We start from the raw sequence: 24508 nt of genomic DNA on the forward strand, positions 1-24508 counted from the left end.
AGCTCGCACTCCGTGAGCATGCACCGGAAGCACATTCTCGTTTTTGTCGCGAAACTGCACAGCGAGCGGGCTGCTGAAAGGGCTCTTTGCCCGGCCGCATGTAAATTGAAAATTAATTAAAACTAATAATGTATTTGATGTGTGTTAACTGTGTGCCGCCGCCGTCCTGCTGGCCGCTTCCGCTGTGCGAGCCGCCAACTGTGGCTGACTTTAAATTAAAGTCAGCCAAAGCCAAAGCAGCGGAGCTCTCAGCTCCCAACGCCAGCCATGGCAACGGGGCGCGTTCGGGCCGAAGCCTTTGTAAAAGTTTTTATCTGAAACGGAAAGAAACGGGAGACCCTTGAAACCAATGCGCTGTCACAGGGGCTGTTAGAATGGTGACATGCCAGCGAAACAGATAAGAGACCAAATTGCAGCTCGAACTAGGCCGACTACCGGATGCCCTGTAATAAGTATCGATTCGCTGTGAAGTGCTTAGGCAAAATATCAAATCAGCCCAGCTTTCTATAAATGGAATACATATAAATAATTTATCGCATATTTAAGCCACTCTTGTGTGAATTTCATGTTTGCGCGTCTTTCCAACAAATTCATTATTTATGCAGGGTGCCTAATTCAACTCGTATTCCAGTTTAGTCGCAAATTATTCTCAAATATTCTCAGCTTTGTCCTTGCCACAGCTTCCGGACCGTGTGCCACGGACGGCCCTCGACAAATCATATTTAGCATGGTAATTATTTATCTGTGTACGCTGTGCCCTGCGCCGGGCACATTTCAACACTAGAGCGGAGCTCCGGCTAACAGCTCTGCTTGGCATCATTAAAATCATAAATCTAATGGACAAGCAGCTGGCAACTGCAGCTGTATATATATTGCTTGAATTATGGTCCTTCTTATTCTTTCTGCTATTCTTTTCTTCTTTTTTTTCACATATATATATATATATATATATATATATATATATATATATATATATATTTTTTTTTTTTTTTTTGTGTCCTTCAAGATTTACTTCTCTTAAATTTTTGGTGGCTGTTGACAGTCTGTCTGCTGGCAGGAAATGTTTTAAATATTAACGTAATTCTGTTTATCCGTTTGGAATGTCTGAGCATAGGTCAGCTGAGACATGCTTGTATATATTTCATCGAGTTGTCCGTACGTAAAGACGCATATTAATTGAATTTAAGTGGCTTAGTTCAATCAATTTGGGCTTTTCATTCCACTCGAAGAGTTATATATACTTATTAGCCAGCTGCTAGGTTTTTGTTTATTTGATCAAAAGTTGCCAACTACAAGTGACATCTAAGCTGCTGCGTAAATCGGATTTAATAGAGCCAGTTAATCTATCTAATCTATCTGAGGCTTCCATAGAAAATCCTAAATTTCATTTGATTGTATTTAATGAAGGAAAACTCAGTTCTTCCTGGAATGCCAATCAAATTCCATTCGGCTCACAATTATCAATTCTAATTAGCTTGAGCTGGAAACGCACAACATCAAAGCGTGCAACAATTTGCTGCCTGCTGCTGCTGCTGCTGCTGCTCTTCCTTGTGGTTGTGGTTGGTGCACAGGTGTTCGATAGGGCCCAACAGTTGCAGAGTTAAGGTCAGCTGATAAGCATCGACTTAATTAGTTGGGCTATTTGCATAGCCGAGGGCCTACAATCAAAAACATGCGTACAGCTATTTATTTAGGCCCAGCTCAAGGGCCGGCAACACCCACCCACACACACACACACATTTAGTGATTTAAAAAAAAAAAAGTAAAATGTAATAAACGCGTGACCGAACGAGCCGTCCACCCATCAAGCTGGGTGAAAATTTATGACTATTAAGCTTGGCCATTGTTTGATGTTTGCTGGCTAAAAGGAGCCGGCTTAATGGCTTATTATGATTATTAATTCATAGCGGGACGGCAATTACCACGATACTCAACTATTTCAGGCGACAAGCCAGCCTAAATTTCAACATTACCAGCAGCAGCAGCAGCAGCAACAACAACAACAACAGCAACAGCAGCCGTGGCTGTGTGGCATACAACATGACGTCGTCTCCACCAATAAAACATACCAAAAGAGCCGCAGAATGGAGGCGCCAACTGTGCGTATGTGTGTGAGTGTGTGGGGGCGTCTGTTTGTGCATGTGTTTGTGTGTGCCTGTGGTTTGAGCAGGTGCGCGCACTATGATTGCCCCTGGAAGCATGCAACATGCTTTAACTCAGCAAAAGCCACTCGCCACTCGACTGGGACTTGCGGTGGAGCGCACCTGTGAGTTTACACATACAGATACATATATATACATACATATACATGCGTGTGTATATTTTTGTGGTTCTGGCTGACGGCTTGACGTTTGTTGATTTTGTAGTACTAATAAAATACACGCGCTCAGCGTCAACGCTCGAATGCAGATAAAAAATATAATTAAAAATTGTTGCTGCTGATGTGTGTTGCTGATGTGTGTTGCTGCTGTGTGTTGCTGCTGTGCGTTGCTGCATAATTTGCACAAGGGCAGAGAAAACGCTGTTTGGCTTTTTATGCCCACTGCGTGACTGCGACGCTGCTACATGTATTAACAATATACCACATATGCTGTGGCTCTTCTCTCCACTCCCACTCCCACGCGCTCTCCCCTTTCTCCTTTCTCCTTTCGTGGGTGTGCTTTACGACTTTGCTATAAAGTTAATACACAATTTTGGTTTGGTTTTGCATGTCGAGAACGTCCTTGGCCTTGCGCTGCCTATAACTACATACTTAAGATGGGGCTCAGACCAAAAACTAGCTACAGCTGGCATTTGGCCAGTGGATTAAACAACTTTTGTTTTCATATACTTTTTTTTTTTTTTTTTTTGTATTTTTAATGACCCACAGGGACATTGCTAGCCTTTGAAACTTTATTGCTTGGCTTTGCCATGGAGCTCAACTTTTAGTTTAAATCAAATTAAACAGTTATATTTACTTTAGCAAGGATTAAGCTATACGCTTAATGTTTAGTTGAGTAAAGCTAAGAGAACTGCCTGAACAGCTGCATAGCTTGAAATGATGATGCTGCAATTAATGCAGCTCAGCATCTTAACTTAGTAATCTATGCAGTTCATTTTGGGTTTTAAAGTGGATTAAAATGAATTCTTTGTATGACTAAAACATTTTAGTTTATAGACTTTGCAAACTAGCAATTGTTACTCTATCTAGAGATCTATGAGGCAGCTATAATGAATACATGATTTTATTTCATACGCCGTTCACTGCAAGACCATGACTCAGCACTCAATGCTCATTTAGCTCAGCTGCACACGATTTAATTAAAAAGGTTATTTAATTGGCACTTGCATTTCGCTTCATCGCTTCATCGATTGGCATTTGGTTCAGTTTTGACACACTTTGAATTGCCTGACTAAACCAGCACAGCACAACAATAAACCATTTGCCAAATTGCATAGTTTGTCTTATCCAAATTGTCAACTGTGTCTAACTACTAATTACTAAACGTATTCATCTCTTTTTTTTTCTTTTTTTTTTTCTTTTGTTGCATTGGAAAAACAAAAACATTTTTAAAATCCTTAACTAAATTAAATAAAAAACTTTAACATTTTTATCGACTAATAACAAACTATTTGTGTGTTCTTTTTTCTTTGTCTCTTTTCATCAATAACCACTTTTGTGCTGTTGTTTTCATGCTCACACACAACAACAACACACGCCCACTCACGCACATACACACACACACACCCACACACATATACACCATATGTGCTGTCAACTTTTTGCTATTGCTCTATCGCTCGCTCTATTTAACTAATAACACCACCACCACCACAACCACCACAACCACTTGTGACAAAATGTTATTTAACCCATTTTATAATGTGTTTTTAATTGTCCAACTAACTTTTAACTAACAATTTAACTAAACTACGTCTGTGCGTAATTCTGTTATGTCCCCTTCCGTGGCCCGCAACCAAACCACAATTACAACAACAAACATTACCATTAACAACAACACCATCATTATGAACACCACCACCAACAACAACAACAACTACTACAGGCTCTTGCGCGCTGAACTGTATGCGCTGAGGTGCAAGGTCGTTGGTGGAGCAGGAGCGCAGTCACAGCCAATGCCACTCGATGCCACACAACAACAACAAGAACAACAACAACAACAACAAGACCCTAACCAACAACAGCAAACAATGCTAGAACAACAACAACAACAGCTTGAACACAACAACCACAAAAATCTACACAACGACTTGAGTCGCCACTGTGCCCGCTGCACTACCGAACTGGGCCGCATCACCAACCGCGGCGCTCCCTGTCGCGTCTGCAAGCTGCGCGTGTGCAAAGCCTGTCGAGTCCATCACGCATTGGACTGGGTGTGCGTTGTGTGCCACAAGCAACTGTAAGTCTCTCTCTCTCTCTCTCTGTCTCTCTGTCTCTGTCTCTCTCTTTCTCTGCTTCTTTCTTTTCTCAATGTCTCTAACTATGTGTCACACTCATCTAAACAAAATACTCTGAACTCTACGCTCCACACACGCATACTAACTAACAATATTTCATATATATGGTATCTCTGTGTGTGTGTGTGTGTGTGTATGTATCTTGATATCTGTACGTGTGTCTGTCTGATGCGCTCTTGACCTTGATAGTTTTAGATTTATATATATTATATGAATATATATTAATTTACATTTAACTGTCTCAGTTTTATTTTGCAATTGCCCTGAAAACTGTGCTACATAAAACTATCTGCACATAAATTAAAATATTTATTTATTTATTAAATTTATGTTGCTCTTAGTTACTGTTAAACAAGCTTAATGCTTCAATCTATGTCCCATAAAAATAATATTATATATATTATTATTGGCCCGTCAGAAATCATATTTGGTATCTCTAGTCTTATGTATTCCAACCTTGCAAACAAGTGAAGCTGACTGTGAAGTTCCATTGTTGCAATCGAATTGTGTGCGGTATATAACAAAACTGTCACACGATGCGTTCATAGATAAAATTCCATAAAATGGCTTTGCATGCGGACGCCCGAGCTGCCAAACGGTTCACCGATTGCCCCACTCAGAGACTCTGGGATAGCTGATGCGATGCATAATTTATGAGGCGACATTTTCTGACATTTCAGTTGTATTTTTGGCTGCTCCTGTTGCAATCGAAAACTACTGCTGGCTGCGTGTGGCGGCGTTCTGCGTATTGCTTTCGTTCGCTTTCATATCATACGTTTCGATTGCACTGCATTTTTGATCACTTTGTAATCAAATGCGACATTTAGAATGCCTTTGCTCCACGCAGGACTCACAACAAAATTTGATATTCCATTTTCATTGGATGCGAGGCAAAATCTACAACAGTGTTGCAACTCTTATTTGTTGCAACAAACCGACTCGCCTTTGTTGCGTCAATGTCAATTCTCGATTTTTAAGTCCTGCCTTGACAGGCCTGGACAAGCCAGCTTGCTGGAGTACTTAAGCTCGTCGGCTAAAATTACAAAATAATTAAGAAAATATGCTGCAAAGGAATTCAAGGTCGATGCTCATAAGGAGCGGCAAAGAAAAGTGTTTTTTAAAGCAGAAGTTAAGGTTTTAAATTTGATCAAAGAGCAAAGAGTTGGCTTTTATTGTTAAATGAAATAATGTGTTTTTAATATACAAATTTATAAAATAGTTGCTTTTGATAAATATTTATGGAATATTTATCTCACTCAGAAATATGTGCTTCATTCTTTCATTTACAGGATAAATAAATTTAAGAAAAAAAGTCTATATTAAATTCTAGTTAAATGTTATTTTGATTGAAATTTTATACAGCAATAATTGAATGAAAACAAATAACATTTCACCTGCCAGCTAAATTAGTTGTTAATGAAATTATTCACTTAGATGCTGCACTGTTTACTTAAACTGTAATTTGTTGTCGACACTGGCCAATTTCTGAAAGAAAAAAAAACAAAAACAAAAAAAAATATATATTTATTAAATATTAACTCGTGCCTTGAGGTGGATATAATTAATCATTTATATTCAAGGCCAGCACTAAATTAAAATATTGAAACTTGTTGATTTGTGGGCGACATTAGATGATTCTCTTCGAGCTTTAATGAAGTTTTGCCAAAAAGCACATAAATAGAAATAAATATTACGCATACGCCCTGTTGCGCAGAGTTCAACACTTGTTAACTAAGCAAAACAATTGTAATGTAGCAATAAGTGTTGAAGTCTGTGCGAGCTGCCGATGATGCTGGCAAGCGACCCACACGCTCCCAGAGTTCAGTGTTAATTGCCAAGCCCCGAAAAAAGTCGTTAAAACAACAGCAACATAAACAAGGCCAGACGCAAGACTCTGAACTAATTAAATGTTGGCCAACGCAGTAAGAGCAGCAGAGCAGCAGAGCAGCAGCAGCATCAGCAGCTGCAGGGCAACTAGTATGTAAATTTTTGGAGCTCGGCTCCGTGCTGAGAATTCGCCAAGATGCTGGCAACGCCCACAGGTGTCAGCCAGATTGACGCCTCCCAAATGGCAGCCAGCTGTCAACGCAGCCCGCAATTGCAGCTGCTGTGTGCCGAGATGTGCACCACGCCCCCGTGCGCTTTGACGAAGGCGTCAGCCAGACACACATATCGCATGCTTTACTATATACGTGCTTATATAATATATATTTATATATGTGTATTGATAGCTCTGGCTGTGTCAGTGGCTGCGTCTTTGATTGGAATTTGTTCATAAAGCCTGACAAGAAAAACGCCTGACAGTCTCGAAGTGGCTGCGCCCTCAGCGGAGACGCCTCCAGAGCAGCCACCCGCCTAGTGTAGTCATTACGGTGTTGCGTCATGTTGCTGTCTTGTTCAATGCTATACCCTGTACTTGGCTACTAAGGGGCATATTGGCTGCTTAGGGCAGCCGGAAGTGTTATAAGCCACGTTAAATTTATAGATTTTATTTCTAGCTCAAGTCGAGGCAGCTTTAATCAATTTTTGTTCATTTTGCACAAATAAAGTAAAACAAGCTAGGGTATTTTCAAGTCAGGCACTCTGCTTTGCTGCACAGTTGCTTTATTTTAGCAACTTTTGTTGTTGCTCTTGCCAGACAATCAGTCAGTTTGTTGGCTGTGGCTGACACGGACAGACGTGCGATGTTAACGGATGTATTTTGGTTTTTTAAATGGAATTGGTCTTGTTGTTGCTCTTGCAGGGAGCTACAAGCAGCCAGCGGTGAGTGGCTGAAGGAAGCCTACGCATCCTGCGAGGCTGTTGATCACCTTAGCACCAGTGACGTGCTCCGTAAAAGCATACGTCGCTCTTGGACCATCTCAAGTGAGTTCGCGACATTCAGTTAAATCTTCTCCTGCTCTTTAATGAACGCCATGCTCATTCACAGATCCCGAGGACGATCCGAATAATCCGAATGCCCAGCAGCCCGTCACCGACAACTTGTATCCACAGCAACAGCACTTGATCGAGGCCCAATCGGCGGGCAGTTACCCCACATTGCACCAGCACACGCTGCACCAACAGATGCAGCAGCAGCAGCAGCAACAGCTTCAGCAGCAACTGCCACTGCAGCAGCAGCAACAACCGCATCAGGCGCCTCCGCAGCCCCGCCAGACGCACATCATCAATTATAATAGCGGCACTGCCACGCCCATCACTGGCAGCAAGTGGCAGTTGGGACGTCGCGTCCTACGCCAATCCACGTTACCCAGTACACTAAACAACGATCCGAATCTGAGCGGCAGCGGTGCCAATCTGGCCAACTACAATTCGGCCAACTTGACTGCGCCCACCTCGCCCCACCAGATACAGAAGAGCCCGCTCTATCCGAGCGCCTACAACAGCGACGACATCATCCACATGAACATCGCGCCCGACTGCGACAACTACAGCCAGATCCAGATCCAGCAGCAGCAGCCGCAGCTGGAGGCAGCCGCGAGTCCTCCCACGCATAGCCATCGACTGCAGGTGCGCCGTCAGTCGACGCTGCCGGCAAATCCATGCCAGCCGCCGCCCAGCATATACATGTCCACCTCACCGAATCGCGTCTATAGCCGTTCGCCGGAGCGGTCGCCCGGCGAGCAGCGCTATCCGCCCTTCACGCGGCAGACATCCTTCCCGGAGCCGCCGAGCAACAACTATCATCGCACCAAGCTGCTGCCCAACACCGCCAATCTAACAGCTCCGACCAACCAGTCCTCGCCAGTGGTCGCAGCGGCAGCGGCGCCGCCCCTGAACTACGAGTCGCAGGCATCGAGCATGGCCAGCGATGACATGGATTACGGCCAGGCGTTTGGCAAGCCGCGCATGACGCGCCAGGCCACCTTGCCCAATCCCGAGCAGCATGTCAAGCTGCTGCCCACATCGCCGCCCAAGCGTCAGACGTCGCCGCAGTTCCGACGCTCGCCGGAATTCACGCGCCAGCAGACGCTGCCCAATCCGGAAGCCTTCAACAGCGGCAACACGCTAACAGTGCACCAGACGCCACCGGGCAAATTCATGCCCATCTCGCCGCGAGCCAAGCAGAACTTCCTGTTTCCCAGCGTGCAGAATCCGCGCCAGTTTCTGTCGCAGCAGAACGTGCCCACTGTGGGCGGCGTGGACCTTGGCAGCGGCGGCAGCGTGGCCAGTGCCACCGGCGAGCAGTACTCGAGCAGCCAGAGCGTCAATATACACCACTCGCGCGACCCGCACTCGAAGATGATCAAGGTGCGCAGCCACAGCAACGAGGAGTATTCCAACAGCACCAAGACGCACGTGGAGAGTCGGCGGCTGCTGCCGGAAATACCCACAACGCAGCGCTCGCAGAGCCGCTCGCCCAGCCGCCTGGTGCGGCAGGACTGCCTCAAGGAGCAGGAGCACGGCTCGCGCACCTTTGGCGAGGCTAAGCAACAGTTCTGCCAGTTTCCCGATGTCAGCGAGGAACTGGAGACGCGACCGGAGTACGTGGACTACTTTGGCAACAGCACCACCAGCTTCCTGGAGTCCGATGAGGTGCAGTACGAGAAGAACTACAACGCCGGCTTCAGCAGCGAGCCGCGCATCATCTACAACGACGGCACCGACGATGCCGCCTACAAGCCCACGCTGCCGCGGCCCATGTACGGCTCCGAGAATGTGGTGACAGGCGGCGATGGTGGCTACGGTGCGGGCGCACCCATGCCCGGCTTCTATTCCGACATGCATGCGACGCACAGTGGCGCCGTGCTGCCGCGCACTCCACTCATGTACAATCGCATGCGACGGCGACAGTCGAGGGAGTTGCCCGCCCAGCCACAGGAGGACTACGCAGCGGGCCTAACCGAGCCAACGGCAGCCGCAGCAGCCCCACCAGTGGCAAGCGCCACAGTGGGTGCCGCTTCACTCGCGGCGGACAGCAGCGCAGATAGGCGAAAGCCAGAGCAAATGCGATCCGTGTCAGAGGACTCGGGTGCCAAAACGGCGCCGAAGCCCGTCACTCGGCGCTCCTTTTCGCATCCCGAGAAGGACTCAACGGTGGGAGGACTTTGAAATTTGCCTTTGTGGCATTAGCGTGCTAATTAATTTCGACTTGTTGCAGCCACCAAAGAAAACGGAAGCCACGAAAATACCGAGTCCCCGACCCCTGGCCGATATACTGGACAAGACGCGCGGTGGCGCCACAAAGATACCGCTGGCCCGACGTCGCAACAGCCGCGGCGAGGAGGGTAAGTGCAAGCTAACGATTTCTAGTAGTTGCTTTGTGCACCCGCACAGCACAGCCGTAGAAACCTGTAGCTAGTTAGCTGTAGTTAGTTGCAATCACCCGATTTATTAAATTTGTGCACCCTCCTCCCGCCTCCCGACCCCGCTCACCCTTTCCCTTGACACATTAACCATTATATAGGTAGAGTACCACAGCATCACTACTCCTTCCATGAACTGCTTAAGCACCAGAACTCAGACTTATCCAATCGCATGAAAAAAACGACAATTCCCGTTAACACAGTCCCAGCCAAGGAGGATGAGCAGGCCGCATCCGGAGCCGTAGCCGAAGCTGCAGCCAAGGCGACTGACAAAGACCCCGATCCGACCAACAATGAGGCCAATGACTCAGCAGGTGCCACAGCAGTAAGTGTGCCCCAGCGAGGCCATTTCCCCCCCACACTCACATCTCACCCCCTTTTCAGCACACCAGCACACTGGGTGAGCAGGAGCTGCAGAATGCAGTGGAGGCGGCTGCCGTTGTCTTCAAGAAGGTGGTGCTGCAGCGGCGCAAGGAGAAGGAGAAGGAGAAGGCCGCCGAGGAAGGTGAGTGCTAATGACCAGCTTCTCCAGTAACTATTATTAAATTATGTAGTTTGTGTGTCTGTATGTGTCTGTGTGTATCTGTGCGTGTGTTTGCTTATCGCATAATTTGCTCGGTGATGGTGACCTGTGTCTAACCCAAGTTTTCACCGGGTTTCACGTTACAGCTAATTTTACGCACAAATTAATTACGTAGCGCGGTGGCCAGCTGTGGGAAAAGTCCTGCACTTGAGCTGGGTCATTATTGCCTTTATCACTCACTTTTACATTTATCGCTCATTGGCTTGGTGCGTGCTCCTCCTAAGTAGTTGGGTGTAATTACATATACAAGTTTTCCTGGTTTTGCACACAAAAGCAATGCAGGAAATATCTGCAACCAGCTGTAGGATGATAGAAAGCTTAAACGCTGAAATGTTTTGCTTGAACAGAGAAAACATTTATAAATAAATACAAAATATAAATGCAGAGAAACTCTCGAGAAAAAACGCTCATTTCTGTTGAACAATTTCTGATGCCGCCTAAAAGTATGCTTTATTTTTAATAGCTGAATAATATATATAGATACCCGTATTCGGAATGTATCCAATGTTTTTTTTTTTGGGCAAAATATTTAGAGTATTTCTGTTGAACTTGTATTATAAATTCCTATATGCGCTTTTCTGGAAAAAAATATTGCATACTGATAGAAATACAAAATTATACAATAAAACTGGAATAAAAAATGTTAATAAATTTTATTAAATTGGAATATATTTAATAATTTCATTGAACTCAAATATTTATGAAATATACATATATAAACATATGTATTATTTAAATATGTATTAATTAAATACCTGACTAATTTAAACCAAATTCTAGCGGCTTAATAAAGCGTCATACTGAATTATATGGAGACATTCAAATATAAGATATATAGAAATGAAACGTTTGCCTAATTATAAAGAGCATTTCGTTGCAAATATTATATGAAATTGTTTTGAGTGTAGCAGGCTGGACCTGGGAATGGCAACGAATTCATAAATCGCCCACAACTAAACACACAGGACATACACATCCACAGCCACCAACACACACTCACACGTGTGCGTGGGTGTGTTTGTGTATGTATTTTTAAAGAATAGAAACTTTTTTTGTCGCAGTGCTTTTGACGTCCTTTGTTTTGTTTTAATTTGCTGTTTGTTTGCCATTCACGGGTCGGCGCATCGTTGTCGAATTTATTCGAGAACTACAATCAGGATATTCTCGCTCACGCTTTGGCAGCGAGCACGGGCTTTGCCCATTCTTGGGGCTAGCTGTACAAAGTGTACCGTTAAACTTATTGCGTTCACCTGGGCGTGCGCCGGTAGTGGCAACGTGAAGGCAATAGGCAGAGCATGGCTGGGTGAGGGGAAACCACTTTTCAAAACGATCCAAAGCGAACGCTGGCCAAATATTTGCTTTGTGCCTGCCACAGGCTTGTGCAACATGCATGCATTTCCCGACGTATTGTTTGCGCAAACACAATAACGCCATCGCATGAGCTGGAGGAGGCTGCCTTAAAAGCATTCTGCCAAATCTACCATAGACATTGCTCCGCTCGAGCATTAAAGATGGGAACGCAACACAAATACTTAGGGCCCATTTCAGAAATACTTAAGGGCTGCAGCCACTCGAAGACAAACAAAAACACTTGGCCAACTATGTGAAATGGCGAAAAGGAAAAGCCAAATATGTTTGGCACTTCCTTAAGATTATTATAAATATTGGCTTAGGTGCGAAATAGGAGCCATTAAATAACAGGGGTTGTCTTTCATACAGACAGCAATAGGCCATCAATCATCGCTACAGAGGTGTCTGGGAATGCTTTCTTAGTAATTTGATACTCCTTTCTTAATAATTAAGCTGAAGTAACTGACCGAAAATCATATACTATGATAAACTAACTATATTTTTAAGTATTATATATATTGGTATCTAATGGTATTAAGCATTACTGATCTACATAATCCATCTCAATAACACTTTACATAAACCCAATAACATTTTAATGCTTGGTAAATGTAAATAACAACATATAGTCTAACCTAATAAAAAACATAGTCAGGCAACCAATTAACCCACAACTAACATATGTGGTGCTGGTGCTGCACCACCACCACGGTGCATTAGTTACCCGTTCTAAAACCATTAAACATGCTAACAAGAAACCCGTATTTCACCTGTATCAAACCAGTATTTTCCATTGTCATTCTGTGGTGTTGGTCAACGTCGAACCCATTGCGTCGAAAGAAAAACAACAACAACAAAACAAAAACCCACCCTATTAATTCGCAGGCCCGCAGCTGGCAGCTGGCGCTTCCGGTGACAGCAACGGCGATGCCATGGAAACCTCGTCGTCATCGGAGCTCGATTTCAGGTGCAGCACAGCGGGCACGTCGGGTCAGTCGCAGTACAGTGTCGAAGCGGATGAGTTCAAGCTTGTGTTTCTAAACTCGGACTCGTCATCCTCATGCAAAGAGGAGGAGGAGGAGGAAGACGACAACGATACGGATACCGCCTCCAGTTCCTCCTGCACATCCACACACCAATGCCACAGCATTGTGAGCAATGTGGAGGACTGCGATTGGGACTACTTTGAGCCATCGATGATTGCAGCCACCACGACCACAACCACAACAATGATTGCCTATGCCAGCTCCATGGCGTCCACTACGCCCACGCCACCGCCACGCCTGCGCCGTCGCTCCAGCGACAGCGACTCGCCCTTGCTCCAGCGCCGGCAGCAGCTCCTGCGCAGCTACTGCTCCAAGATACGTGAGAGCGACACCGGCACCGACGAAGAGCTGCACATGCACGCCGAGAGCAGCTCCCAGACCAGCTCCGATCAGAATCAGACACCGCCGACGCCCTCACTGCCGCTCAGCATGAAAGCGCGCATCAAGACGCGCTTCCTCAAGAGCCACCATCACTACCAGCACCACCACCACAGCCACAGCCACGCGCCCAGCAGGTGCACTGGCTGCAGTGGAGCCACAGCCGCCCAGCAGCCGCAATATGTTCCCATACCCGTGCCGGTGCCCATACCCGTGCCCATGGCCGCCTACCACAACTGGCAGCTGGAACATTCGGGCGCACCTTTGCTTGAGCAGGACGAGCACTTGGCTGCCTCACTGCAGCAGCTGTGGCAGGCGGCGGCAGCCGCCTCCTCCACACCAAACTCGCCGCAGCAGCAGCAACAACAGCAGCAGCAACAACAACAGCAGCAGCAGGCGGCAGCCGCAGCAGCTGCTGCAGCGGCTATGGTCGCTTATTCGCAGCAATTCGCCGCGGCTAGCAACATGTTTGATGCAACACCGCCGGCAACCACCAAGAGCTATCAGCAATTGCCAACAACAACACGTCAATTGGATGGCGGCTTCAAGTCCTCGGCGCCGGAGCTGAGCGCCTCGCTGGGCTCGCTGATGACGCAGTCGCTGTGCTCCACTGCGTCCACGTCTTCATCAACAACGTCCGGCTATGGCACAGCAGGTCGTAGCCTGGAAACATTAGCCGGCTGTCTGTGTCTGGCACAACAACAGCATTACCAACAGCAACAACAACAGCAGCAGCAACAACAACAACAGCAACAACAGCAGCAGCAGCAACAACAACTGGCCAGCCAAATAGCTTTCAAGCCAGCTCCAACAAGTTTAGGTTTAGTATTGCCGCGCACGCCGTCGGGTGAACAGCAAGAAACGCGACGCTCGCTCTGTGACGATGCTGATGCCGATGTTGACGTCGCCGCAACGCCCACAACAGCACTGAGATTGTGTAATGCGAATGATAAAAGAAGCAGCGATTGCGACTGCGACTGCGAGAGCGACGCCAGCAACAGCGTTAAATTTAGCGCACATGTTAATGTTGATAAAAGCGAGGCAATGCCAGCGGCAACATTGACAGTCGAGCTGCCAAATAAATGCCAAAATCTATGCGAAACTGTGCAAAACAGCAGACAACTAGCGACAGCAGCAGCAGCAGCAGCAGCAGCTCAAGCACCAACAGTACCAACAGCAGCAACGGCAGCACAAGCACCAGACACACAAACGCAAACAGCAACAGAAAACACAGAAACAGAAAGACAAACCTACCTGGCGAGTAACAACCACAACGCCGACGACGACGACGACGGCGGCGACGAAGGCGAAGCAGCGGAGGCAGCAGACGAAACAAATATACATAAAAATCAAGTACCAGCAACGGCAGCAACAACAACTACAACTACAGCAAGCGGAGCCACATTGAGTGCGGCAACTCCTGCGGTAATAACTCGTTTCAGCGACGGCCAAGCTGCAGTCGAAAATGTTGAGATTGTTGCCGCCGTTGCGCCTAGAGAGCAACAATTGCAGCAGCAACAGCAACAGCAGACACTAGAGTCGCAACTAGCCAAGAATTCGCATAGGTTTATAAATACAAAATCCACAAATATGTCCGAGAACGAGCCAAGTGAGTCGGCGACATTTGGCTATTTGCGCAGCGAAAGCTACGCCGCCAACAGCAGCAGCAGCAGCAATAGCAACAGCAGCAGCAGCAGCTGCAACAGTGACGCTGAAGATGAGCGTAGCCCACGCAAATTGGTGGAGCGCAGCTACGATGTGGCTCTGGCCATGCAAGCAGAGGAAGCGGCAGAGGCGCAAGAGGAGGAGGTGCAGCTGGAGCCACAGGCAGCAGCAATGCCCATGCAAATGGTGCACCACAGCACCACCGAAGGCAGCAGCAGCAGTGATTCCAGCAGCAACAGCAGCTCCAGCTCCGAGTCATGTGACTCGGATGACACCGGCACTGTGGCGGATCGCCGGCCCAAGCGAAGACGCTTTAACAAGGTGTTTGTGGTCAACCGGCAGGTGGGCCATGCGGCACGCGTCCGACGCAGCTCATCCACCGAGGGTGACTCGTTGTCCTCCTCGGATGCGAATCTTGAAGACTCATCAGATAATGATACAGACACAGAGCGCACCGATTGTGGCATTGTGCTCAACTATGTGAAAGCATTGGCCGAGGAGGAGGCGGGTCCAGAGGAGGAGCCATTGGCTGCTGCAGCACGTGATGCCAGCGACGATGATGAAGATGATGAAAGTGAACGCCGCATTGCCAACTCAAGCGATGAGCTCGCCAACTGCATTGTTGTTGTGGGCGGCTGCACCGACGACGATGCCAATGCCGGCGGCGTTGTCTTGCATGGGATGCGTGCTCTGCCAGACGTCGCGGAGGAGCAGGAGCCACAGCAACAGCAACAGCAGCAGCAGGAGCAATTAGAGCACAACATTGAGCAGCCATTCGAAATAAGCGCCGTCCTGGCTGCCTGTGATGAGCTCCATAGCATTTCCAACGATGTGAATCGCTTGTTGGCGCTGCACAAGCAAAACTCCCAGTTGGAACTGAAGCTGCAGCGACTGCGACGCGGCGTCGCCGAAATCAATGAGGATCATCTGCTGGCAACGCACAGCACTGCTGTGGCTGCCGCCCCCACGGAGCAGAAGCCAAGCGAATGCAGTAGTCAAATGCTAAAAGAAGGGTGGTCAGGTAATGCACCCACAGCGCAAAAGAAGAAGGAGGTGGAGGAGGAGGAAGCGGCACAAACAACGGCAACGGCAACCCTCGCGCTGACCAGTTGCCGTTCTCAGAAAAGCGTAAATGTAAATTCTAATGACGAAAGCGAAGCAGCGAAACAAAGCGAACCAAGCAACGCCGAGGGTAAACATGTAAGCGAAGAAGCAGAGACAACAGAGGCAGCGACTCTTGGGTTTTCATGCCAGCAGCAGAGCCAGCAGAGGCAGCAGGTAAAAGCAAACAGCGATAATAAAGTAGCAGCCAAGCAAACAGCAACAACAACAACAAAGGCAACGACTATCGTCGAGCGAACAGCTGTGCAAACCCAGGCAATGGGAGAGGGCGAGGCAGCGGGCGGCGGCATACGCAGCGAAGCATGCAAAATAAACGACGATTTGTTCGACTCGCTCAACTCTCACTCTCTCGCCATAACGAGTAAAGCACCTGAAGCACAACAGAAACAGCAACAACACAAACACAGACAACAACAACAAGAGAAGCAGCCGCAGCAGCAGGTAGCCGAGAGAGCGACAGCTGCTGAGCGTAAAGAGAGCGCGCTACCTGTTGCTCAGTTAGCCGATTGCGCAGCCGAAGTGAAGTCGCAGTCGGCATTGGAAACGGCAGCGGCAGCGGCAGCGGAGTCAGTCGAAAATGAAATGTTAAACGTTGCGGTTGAAGAGCCAAACGCGCGCCTAACGCTGTACACTAACAACAACAACATTAGCAGCAGCACCAACAACAATAATAATATCAGTAGAAACAGCAACAACAACAACGACGACGACGACGTTGGTCATAATGATGGCGATTTCGCAGCACAAAAGACAGAGAGCAGCAACAATGCTGCTCTTGTTGTTGGCCAACATAGCAGCAGCAGCAGCAGCAACAACAACAACAATAACAACTGTGACGTAGTGAATGTGAATGTGATTGAAGCATCGTCGCGTGTGTTTGAAAGTTGTGAAAACGAATACGACAAAATATTTGGCAGCAATCAAGAACTGCAAATCAACAACGAGCCAACTGCAGCTGCAATAGCAGCAGCAACAAATAAAACAACGACAGCAACAGCAACAACAACAACAACAGCAGCTAGTGCTGCACCCAAGAATTCACTTTCAGCTAAATATCGCAGCTTAGTGATGATTACAAAAGACAATGAAAGCCCAACAATAACAACAGCATCAGCAGCAGCAACAACGAGTAGCGACAACGATTATGAAATGCCAGCGATTGGCAGCAGCAGCAACAACAACAGCAACAACTTTGGCCAGAACTTTGGCAATGAGTCACACGTTACGCTGCGCGCCTTAAGCAACGACATCGATTTCAGCGCGGAACCGTTGACAGTGACGCCAACGCCAAGTGAACGGGAACTGTCGCGTGACTCGTACAGTGTGGACTCCCTAAATGAGCCGAGTGTACGGCCGAAGATCATTCTGGACGATGGCCTGGCCGACGACGACTCATGGGTGGAGGAGCTGAGTCAACGCGGCGATGGTGACGACGATGAGAACTTAAGCAATGCCACGACTACGCCGACAGCCACCGATTCTGAGGATGCGGATGGGTATGGAGAGCTGGGCGGCGGTCGCATCATGTACATGGATCGGGAGGAGGAGCTGCGCGGCTACAACCGATCGGCCATCGACTTCACGCTGCACACCATTGTGGAGGAGAGCTGCGAGGAGAGCGAAGTGGCCTCCATGCGTGCTGACAACGAGCTGGAGCAGGAGGAGGAGGAAGAGGACTTGGCGGAACGCAGACGCATGCGCACGCTGCAGCATCATCATCGGCTTAGCGCCTCGGAGCTGGAGAAGTATTTCTTCTTCGGCCTAGGCGATGGCAAGGTCATGAGCTCCATAGACACTCGCGGCGATGACACCGCCTCGGAAGTCAGTTCCGAGTGCTCCGAGAGTCTGGACTCGCTGCCCCATGACGATCAGCTGCTGGATGGCAGCAATAGTGCCGCAGACTTGGCATCATCACGCCTGGAAAAGTACTTCCTCTCCGGCTTCATGGGCTTCAGTGGATCCGGCGAAAAGCAGGCGGAGAGCGACGAGAGTGGCGGCAGCGTGGGCAGCGACAGCGAGGGACATCCCAGTCCCAGTCAGCGGCGCAAACGACTTGTACGGGCGCGGGGCACTCCCCGCAGCCACAACTCCTCGCTAGATAATCTGTTGCTGCCCGAGGCTGATGTATTGGATGCCACGACAACGGCTGCCGGAGCTGCAGAGGACACATCCGAGTCGGAGACCGGCTGCGACGACACCGTCGTGCACATGGCCAGCGCTGTGGATCGTGCCTCTGACGGCAGCTCCTCGGACACCATCAAGCGCAAGAAGCAGCTGCGGAAGCGGCACGACTCCCTCGATGAAAAGAAGCTGCACGAGGCGGCAGATACGTGTGCCACTGGAGCCGGCGGCGGCATCGGAGGCGACTCCCATGCCAACAATCTGGGCACTGCTCAGGCAAAGAAACAGCAGCATCACAGCCGAGACAGCGGCTTTGTGGGCAGCAACGACGACCTATTGAAGTCACCCGACTGCGAGCCCAGCAAGTCCCCCACGCCAACTCTGGGCCAGATCAGTGAGGACCGCGAGCCATTGGCCTCAGCCAGCGCACTTACTTTGTCCAAACCGGAAGTACCCAGCACGAGTGCGGGAGCCGCCGTCGGCGCGACGCGACGCATCACACTGCAGCCACCGGGCGCCGGTGGAGCCAGCAGCTCCATTTTGGTGCGCAAGGATAGCTTCAACAACTGGAGCTCCGATGAGGAGACCAATCTGATGATGACCAAGATGCGTCAGTTCTTCAAGACGCTCATCGTGGCCACAGCCAATGCACAACAGAGCCAGAGCCAGAGCCAGAGTCAGAGTCAATCCCAGAGCCCGAGTGCTGGCAGCACGCCCAGCTCAGTGCGCCGGCTGGCAAGCAAGTCGGCCAAGTCAAGGCCGGCACAGCTGGCCTACTTCGAGAATGAGCTGACACGCCTCATGAAGACTGTGCCGGGCATCAATGATGAGCAGGTGCGCGAGATTGTGGAGTATCTGAGCAGCGAGGACACCTGGTCGGACTCGTACGACTCCTCCGACTATACCAGCTCGGACCTGGAGGGCTCCGAGCACAAGGGACAGCTGAAGGCGCAGATCTCCGCCAGCTGCCAGCAGATAATCAACAAGTTCGAGGTGGACGAGGAGGGGGTGCGAGGCGATGGAGGTCTGCTGGACGAGGCGCATGCGCTGAATGGTGATACGGCCTTTGTCTACCAAAAGCTGGTGGCCTCCTTCAGCAAGGTGGCAGTGGGCGAAGCCAGCGAAGCAGCACCCAATGGCAGTGGAAAGCCCGTGGAGCCCGATGAGGATCGCCTGTCCACCACCAGCACGGAGCAGCGCTCGCCACAGCTGTTTGCCAAGGTCATGCAGCACATAGGAACCCGCCTGGTGGCCCTGATGCACGAGGTAAGCAGTGGCAATGAGACGCCCATGTCGACGCGGCACACCCGCCGGGCGCAGGCCAAGATCTCGGCCACGACAACGGAGGATGAGGAGGACGAGGTGGAGCAGCAGCTGCAGCTGAAGGCGCTGCCGCTAAAGCAGCTGAAGCTGCGCAGCCGTTCGCATGATTTGTTGCTGGATGGCGGCGCCAACGGCGGACAACAGGCACAGCTCCATGGACACATGGCCGCCAATACGGCGGTGGGTCATCAGCAGGCAGGAGCCACGGGCACCGGAGCCGGCGACAATGCCGGGGAGGAGTGCGGCGTGGCCAGCGATTATGAGCGCTTCTCGTGGCGCGGCAGTTTTGAGTCGGCATTACTGGCTAATGGCGACTCCAGAACGAGGCTCAGCCAGCTGAGCCAGCTAGACAGGGACAACTCGTCGTCTGCGTCCGCTTTGGCTGTGGCAAAGCGCCGATCTGCAGGCGACCTGCTGTTCAGCCAGCACCAGCAGAGCCTTAGCCGCGAGCAGCTGGATCGCGTGCGCTCCTGCGGCAGCATTGGCGGCGGCGATGCCCACCATCATCAGCTGGAGGCATCGCCCGCCAAGCCTTGGCTGTCGTCGGCCAGCTCCTGCGCCGATTCCGCCAAGGATGTGCGCCGCTCCAGCGTACCCGATGCCATCTACGAGACGGACTCCAGCGACGAGGGGCAAGCGGCACAGTTTACCGCCAATCGCTCCACCTTGCCGCGCAGCCTGACGGGCAGCGTGCCAGTGGCTAGCACCAATTCCCTGCCACGCCTGCCCACCAGCTCGGTGGCTACGGTGGGCGCGCCTTTTACCAGCACGCCCATCACCAAGTCGCAGAACGCGCTCAACTATACGCCCTCATCTACGGGCAGCGCCAAGAGCGCGCGATACCGCTCGCCGGGATTGGCCGCACGTGCTGCAGCCGCCAACAGCAGCGGCGCAGGAGGCGTTGGCTCCGCCAGCTCCTCCAGCAGCTGTGGCAAGAAACTAGGCGGTGGTCTGCAGCAGTTCCTCTACTCCAAGCGTGATGCACGCAAACGTCTGAACATGTCAGCGGGTGAGTTTACCAAAGCCTTTGCCTAACTATCTGGCAGATACAACACATACACACACACATACATACACACACACAGAAAAAGGTCATAAACAGGGTTCAAATGCTGCAAATGTTCAGCATTTCTCAGATGCTTAGCTTTCCACATAGCGATTAGCCTCCAAGAATTGCCTGAGCCATGCCTCAAATGCCAACGAGGCGCCACATTTGGGCACGTTCGGCAGCAGTGAAAATTCCAGTCAATGGAAAGGGGTTTACCAAGTGATAAATTGACTTATTTGAACAGAGTTCACCAACTACAACCAAAGGGGAAAGCTCTCGAGTCAATAGTAGCTAAAGATTTAACGAACTCTGTTCCGGTTACTCCAAATGAAATATAACTCGCATTTCTTTAACATGAGCGAGTGAGTAGAGTAAATAGAGTTGTATGCGATTCTATGTAGTCTCTTTGAATGTTCTTGGAAGTCAAAATAAAAATATATACGCCGAAGGTGAGCGTGATATTACAAAAAATATTTACCATGCAACTGTATACACTATTTTATATAATTCTGCTGAATACCGTTTAGATATACACAACAGAAAAACCTGTAGGCCCTTGGTCATATATAATAATTGCTTTATTTTGTCAATATATTTTACTATATACCTACATATATAGGAAAGACGGGATAGTTTAGTATTAAAGGCATAAAACTGGAATAATTTTATTTCGCGAAAAAGAATTTTTTGTATGTATATATAATATATGGGAAGCATAGAATAGTATAATAGTATATGTAGTACAGTACTACTGTATATACAAATGTTATAGGAAGTATAGTAGTAAAAGAATTAAGTAGAAATATTTGTACTTCGTGAAACAGAAATTTATTTATACATATCTAATATTTAATATTTACTTATAGAGATTAGTAAAGTCGTATAGTAGTAAAAATCTATTTATCTGCATTATGAATAGTAAAAGTAGTCAGACTAGGCAATCAAATAGTTTTCCATAGTAAGTGACTGTCTGACATGGAATTTCCATGCACAACTATCTCTGTCTGGCCACGCTGAGCACCTTTTCATTATTATTTGTGCTTTAGGCCTCCGTTTGTAACAGGTATTCGTTGTCTGTTTTGCTCTTGGCCATCTCTAACGCACAGCAGAAAAGAATTTCATATGTTTTTTTTTTTTTTATTTGCTGGCCAACTATAGATAGGCTCGCGGCGCTTTTGTCCAAAATCAACTCAATCAAGGTCAATTAACTGTATCCATATTAAGCGCTCGGCTCTGCTCGTTGGCTGTCTGCCAGCTAAAGTTAAAGCGATTTTCGCACATCGCCAACTGTTGCTGGTGTTGCTGTTGCTGTTGCTGATGCCAGTTCCGCTTGATGGGGGCGTTTGTTGTTAGTGTCGTTGTGGTTGTTGTTGCTGTTACTGTTGCCTGTTTTACCTATTTATTAGTTGGCCAAAAATAAAGCTGTTTTGCGGCTTGGTCAATGAAACTCGAACTTGTACTCCAGCCCGAACCTTGTGTCAGGCACGCAGGCGGGGCTTTGAACTCTGCTTCAATTGTTTTCAGCCCTAGGTATGGGCGCGTGAGTGCGCGTGAGCTGCCACGCAAACAATACAGCTTTTGTATAATTATGCAAACAGAAACTAATTGAAATTCCGCCCATAAATTACGCAACTCAAAAATTCTGCAGAATTCAGCGCGCCTATGAATTGTAATTGAATTTACGACATTAATTTTTCTGGAGTTTTAAATTTCAATTTAATGGCTTTTGTGTCAAGTTTTACTTGTGCTTTATCTTTACAAATAATACGCATAGTCACAGATAATATTGTACTTGGTCGCAGTTGCAGCAGAAGCAGATGCAGATAAGCTGATGAACTAGAAGCTACTTTATAGTGATTCACTTTTCTTGGTAGTTGAGTTCGTCTTTACGGGCTCTGCGTAGTAAAAGTCAGTAAATCGAAATGGAAATAACTATTGCGTGCCGTGTCACGCGTTCAACCCTAATGTAAATAAGCCACTTCGGCTGACGCTTTGACTGCTTTGCTGTTTAAACAGCTTTGTGTAACCAAATCATTTCGGTTGTAGTTGTTGTTGTTGCTGCTGCTTTTTTTTTTTTTTTGGCAATTTTACCAGAAAATAAATACAATTATACGCTTGGCCAGTGGTTCAATGGATCTGCGACTGGGGCTGAAACCGAATCTGAAGTCCACTCAATGCCTGCGCACAATATCATTTAAGCTCTCGACGTTGATAAAGTGTTTTGCCTGCTTATTTCCTGTTTGCTATGCGATTATTTGCTCTTTTGCATACAATAATTAATGTTTTTGAACCCGCGTTGACACCAACAACGAACAGCGAACAGCGAACAGGCAACTGGCAACAGAATTTCGAGTGGGGTTTCGTGCTTGGCTGACTGCACCACTGTGCACACTGAGCACGGAAGAGTCTTTGGCCATCCGGCATTTGAAATGCAGCGCTTAAAACTATTTGCATGCACATACTTATATTTAAATGGCAAGTGAGGCATGCCACAAGCCATTTCACACTCATTACGGGATTATTGTTGCGGAAATGGCCGAGCACCCTGTTATGCGGACACCCTGTGCCGCCGCACGACACACCCGTTATTCGTGGCGCTTGTAATCAAATTAACCCCACGAGCAGATCAAATATGCCTGTCTCTGTTGCACTCGCTGGATGCCAGCAGCTGGAATCATTTCGTTAATTGCACTTCCATTGGCACTGCGACAAATGGCGACCTCTGTCCAGCGAGAGTTCAATATTTCAATAATTGAATAAAACTTAGATTTGCGTAGAAATTCTCAAGATGTGGTCGAGTTCTTCTGAGTGGAGCTCAGTTATAGCGTTACGCTTAACGGCACTTGATCGCGACGCGCTCCATAGCCCCCAACCGAAACCAAAATCGAAATCGGAATTGAAATCGTTACTGCTTTTTTAAAAAGTATTTTTAAATAGCGCTGCACTGACTCCATAAGTCGGAACGTCCGACAATTCGCTGAGCTGAAGTGAAAGTGTTTAATTTTGTTTTGTTTATTTTCTCGTTTTCGTTTTCGGTTTTTATTTATTTAAAGTTGATTTCCAACGCTTTTGGCGCTAGCCCCACTTATGTATGCCGCCCTGCTAGCGGAAATTATGAAAAAGTTCCATAAAATACAAAAGTCTAAAACCGAAAACATTGTCAACAAATCGTGACTGCATTCAGGAAATTTTCTGTACCCCGCAAGCAGGCAACAAAAACTTATGGCCGTAGTAAAAATTCATAATTCCAGACGAAATATTTTTATTTTCGGGGCGTTATGCGACCCAGTTTTTTTTTTTTTTTTTTGCCATTAGTTATTCGTTTGTTTTGCCAAGCCTTCAATTCTCAACATTTCATAGCCCAATTATGGCCATTAGCCGACTGCGAGGGTATCTAATTGCGGGCACAATTCAAGGCCGAGGCAAGTTCAAGTGCGATTTGCCATAATTTCAATTGAATTAGAGCGAACACCTTGAGTTCACTTCCCAGTGGTTGGCCAGCCACAACATATTCGTGCTTCAGATAGCACACATGGAAAATTCTAAACCGAATTACGTGTCAAAATATTCCCAGCTCCCCTGCTTTGTGTTTTGCTCTATTTTTTCGCTATGGTGGAGATTGCTTATCGCTTCGCGCAGTTCGTTATCGGCACTCATTGTGAGTCCATAAATGCGACAATTTGAGCAGCTGTTGCTGTTGCCAAATGCAATTAACTTTTTAAGAGCAGCAAAAACTAGCAAGACAAGCGCAGCTGAGCTGGGCAAGAATGACCGACTGGCAGATACGCTGCATTACCCGAAATTGTTTAATTTCTTGATCACTCGAAAGATTTTGGCAATGTTTTCTTCTGATAAACTATATAAATGGTTGCCTAGGAGACTGCTTTTTAGTTATATACGTTAATATTGGTGTCATCTCGCCCCTCTGTTGATCTTCTTGTATATACAGGGTATGCTAGAAATTGAGGCAAGACTTTTGTCAGTCAGAAAAGCGACGTCAATTAATGGCCGATCCGTTCAATTATAAAACTCATAACGTCGATAATGAGAAAAGTGACGCGCTTAATTGGCAAGCGGGGCAACAATAAAACGCCCAAAGTTTCCACCG

The 24508-nt window shown here is 47.9% G+C and overlaps 1 protein-coding gene across 5 annotated transcripts in view; it reads left to right on the plus strand.

Annotated features, from left to right (window-relative positions):
- LOC6575119 (serine-rich adhesin for platelets) overlaps window positions 1–24508 on the plus strand; it is a 53757-nt gene that overhangs the window by 25632 nt on the left and 3617 nt on the right. For 2 of the 5 annotated variants that reach the window (XM_044008111.1, XM_032727879.2), the window contains exons 2-7: window positions 7202–7323; window positions 7388–9495; window positions 9560–9686; window positions 9866–10089; window positions 10149–10269; window positions 12583–20361. In XM_044008111.1, coding sequence (XP_043864046.1) covers window positions 7202–7323; window positions 7388–9495; window positions 9560–9686; window positions 9866–10089; window positions 10149–10269; window positions 12583–20361 — 10481 coding nt within the window. Of the gene's footprint in view, window positions 1–4046; window positions 4401–7201; window positions 7324–7387; window positions 9496–9559; window positions 9687–9865; window positions 10090–10148; window positions 10270–12582; window positions 20362–24508 lie in introns of all 5 variants that reach the window. The other 3 variants (XM_044008110.1, XM_032727878.2, XM_044008112.1) reach the window with 3 other exon arrangements.

Source organism: Drosophila mojavensis, unplaced genomic scaffold (assembly GCF_018153725.1).
Source record: "Drosophila mojavensis isolate 15081-1352.22 unplaced genomic scaffold, ASM1815372v1 contig_231, whole genome shotgun sequence".
NCBI lineage: Eukaryota > Metazoa > Arthropoda > Insecta > Diptera > Drosophilidae > Drosophila > Drosophila mojavensis.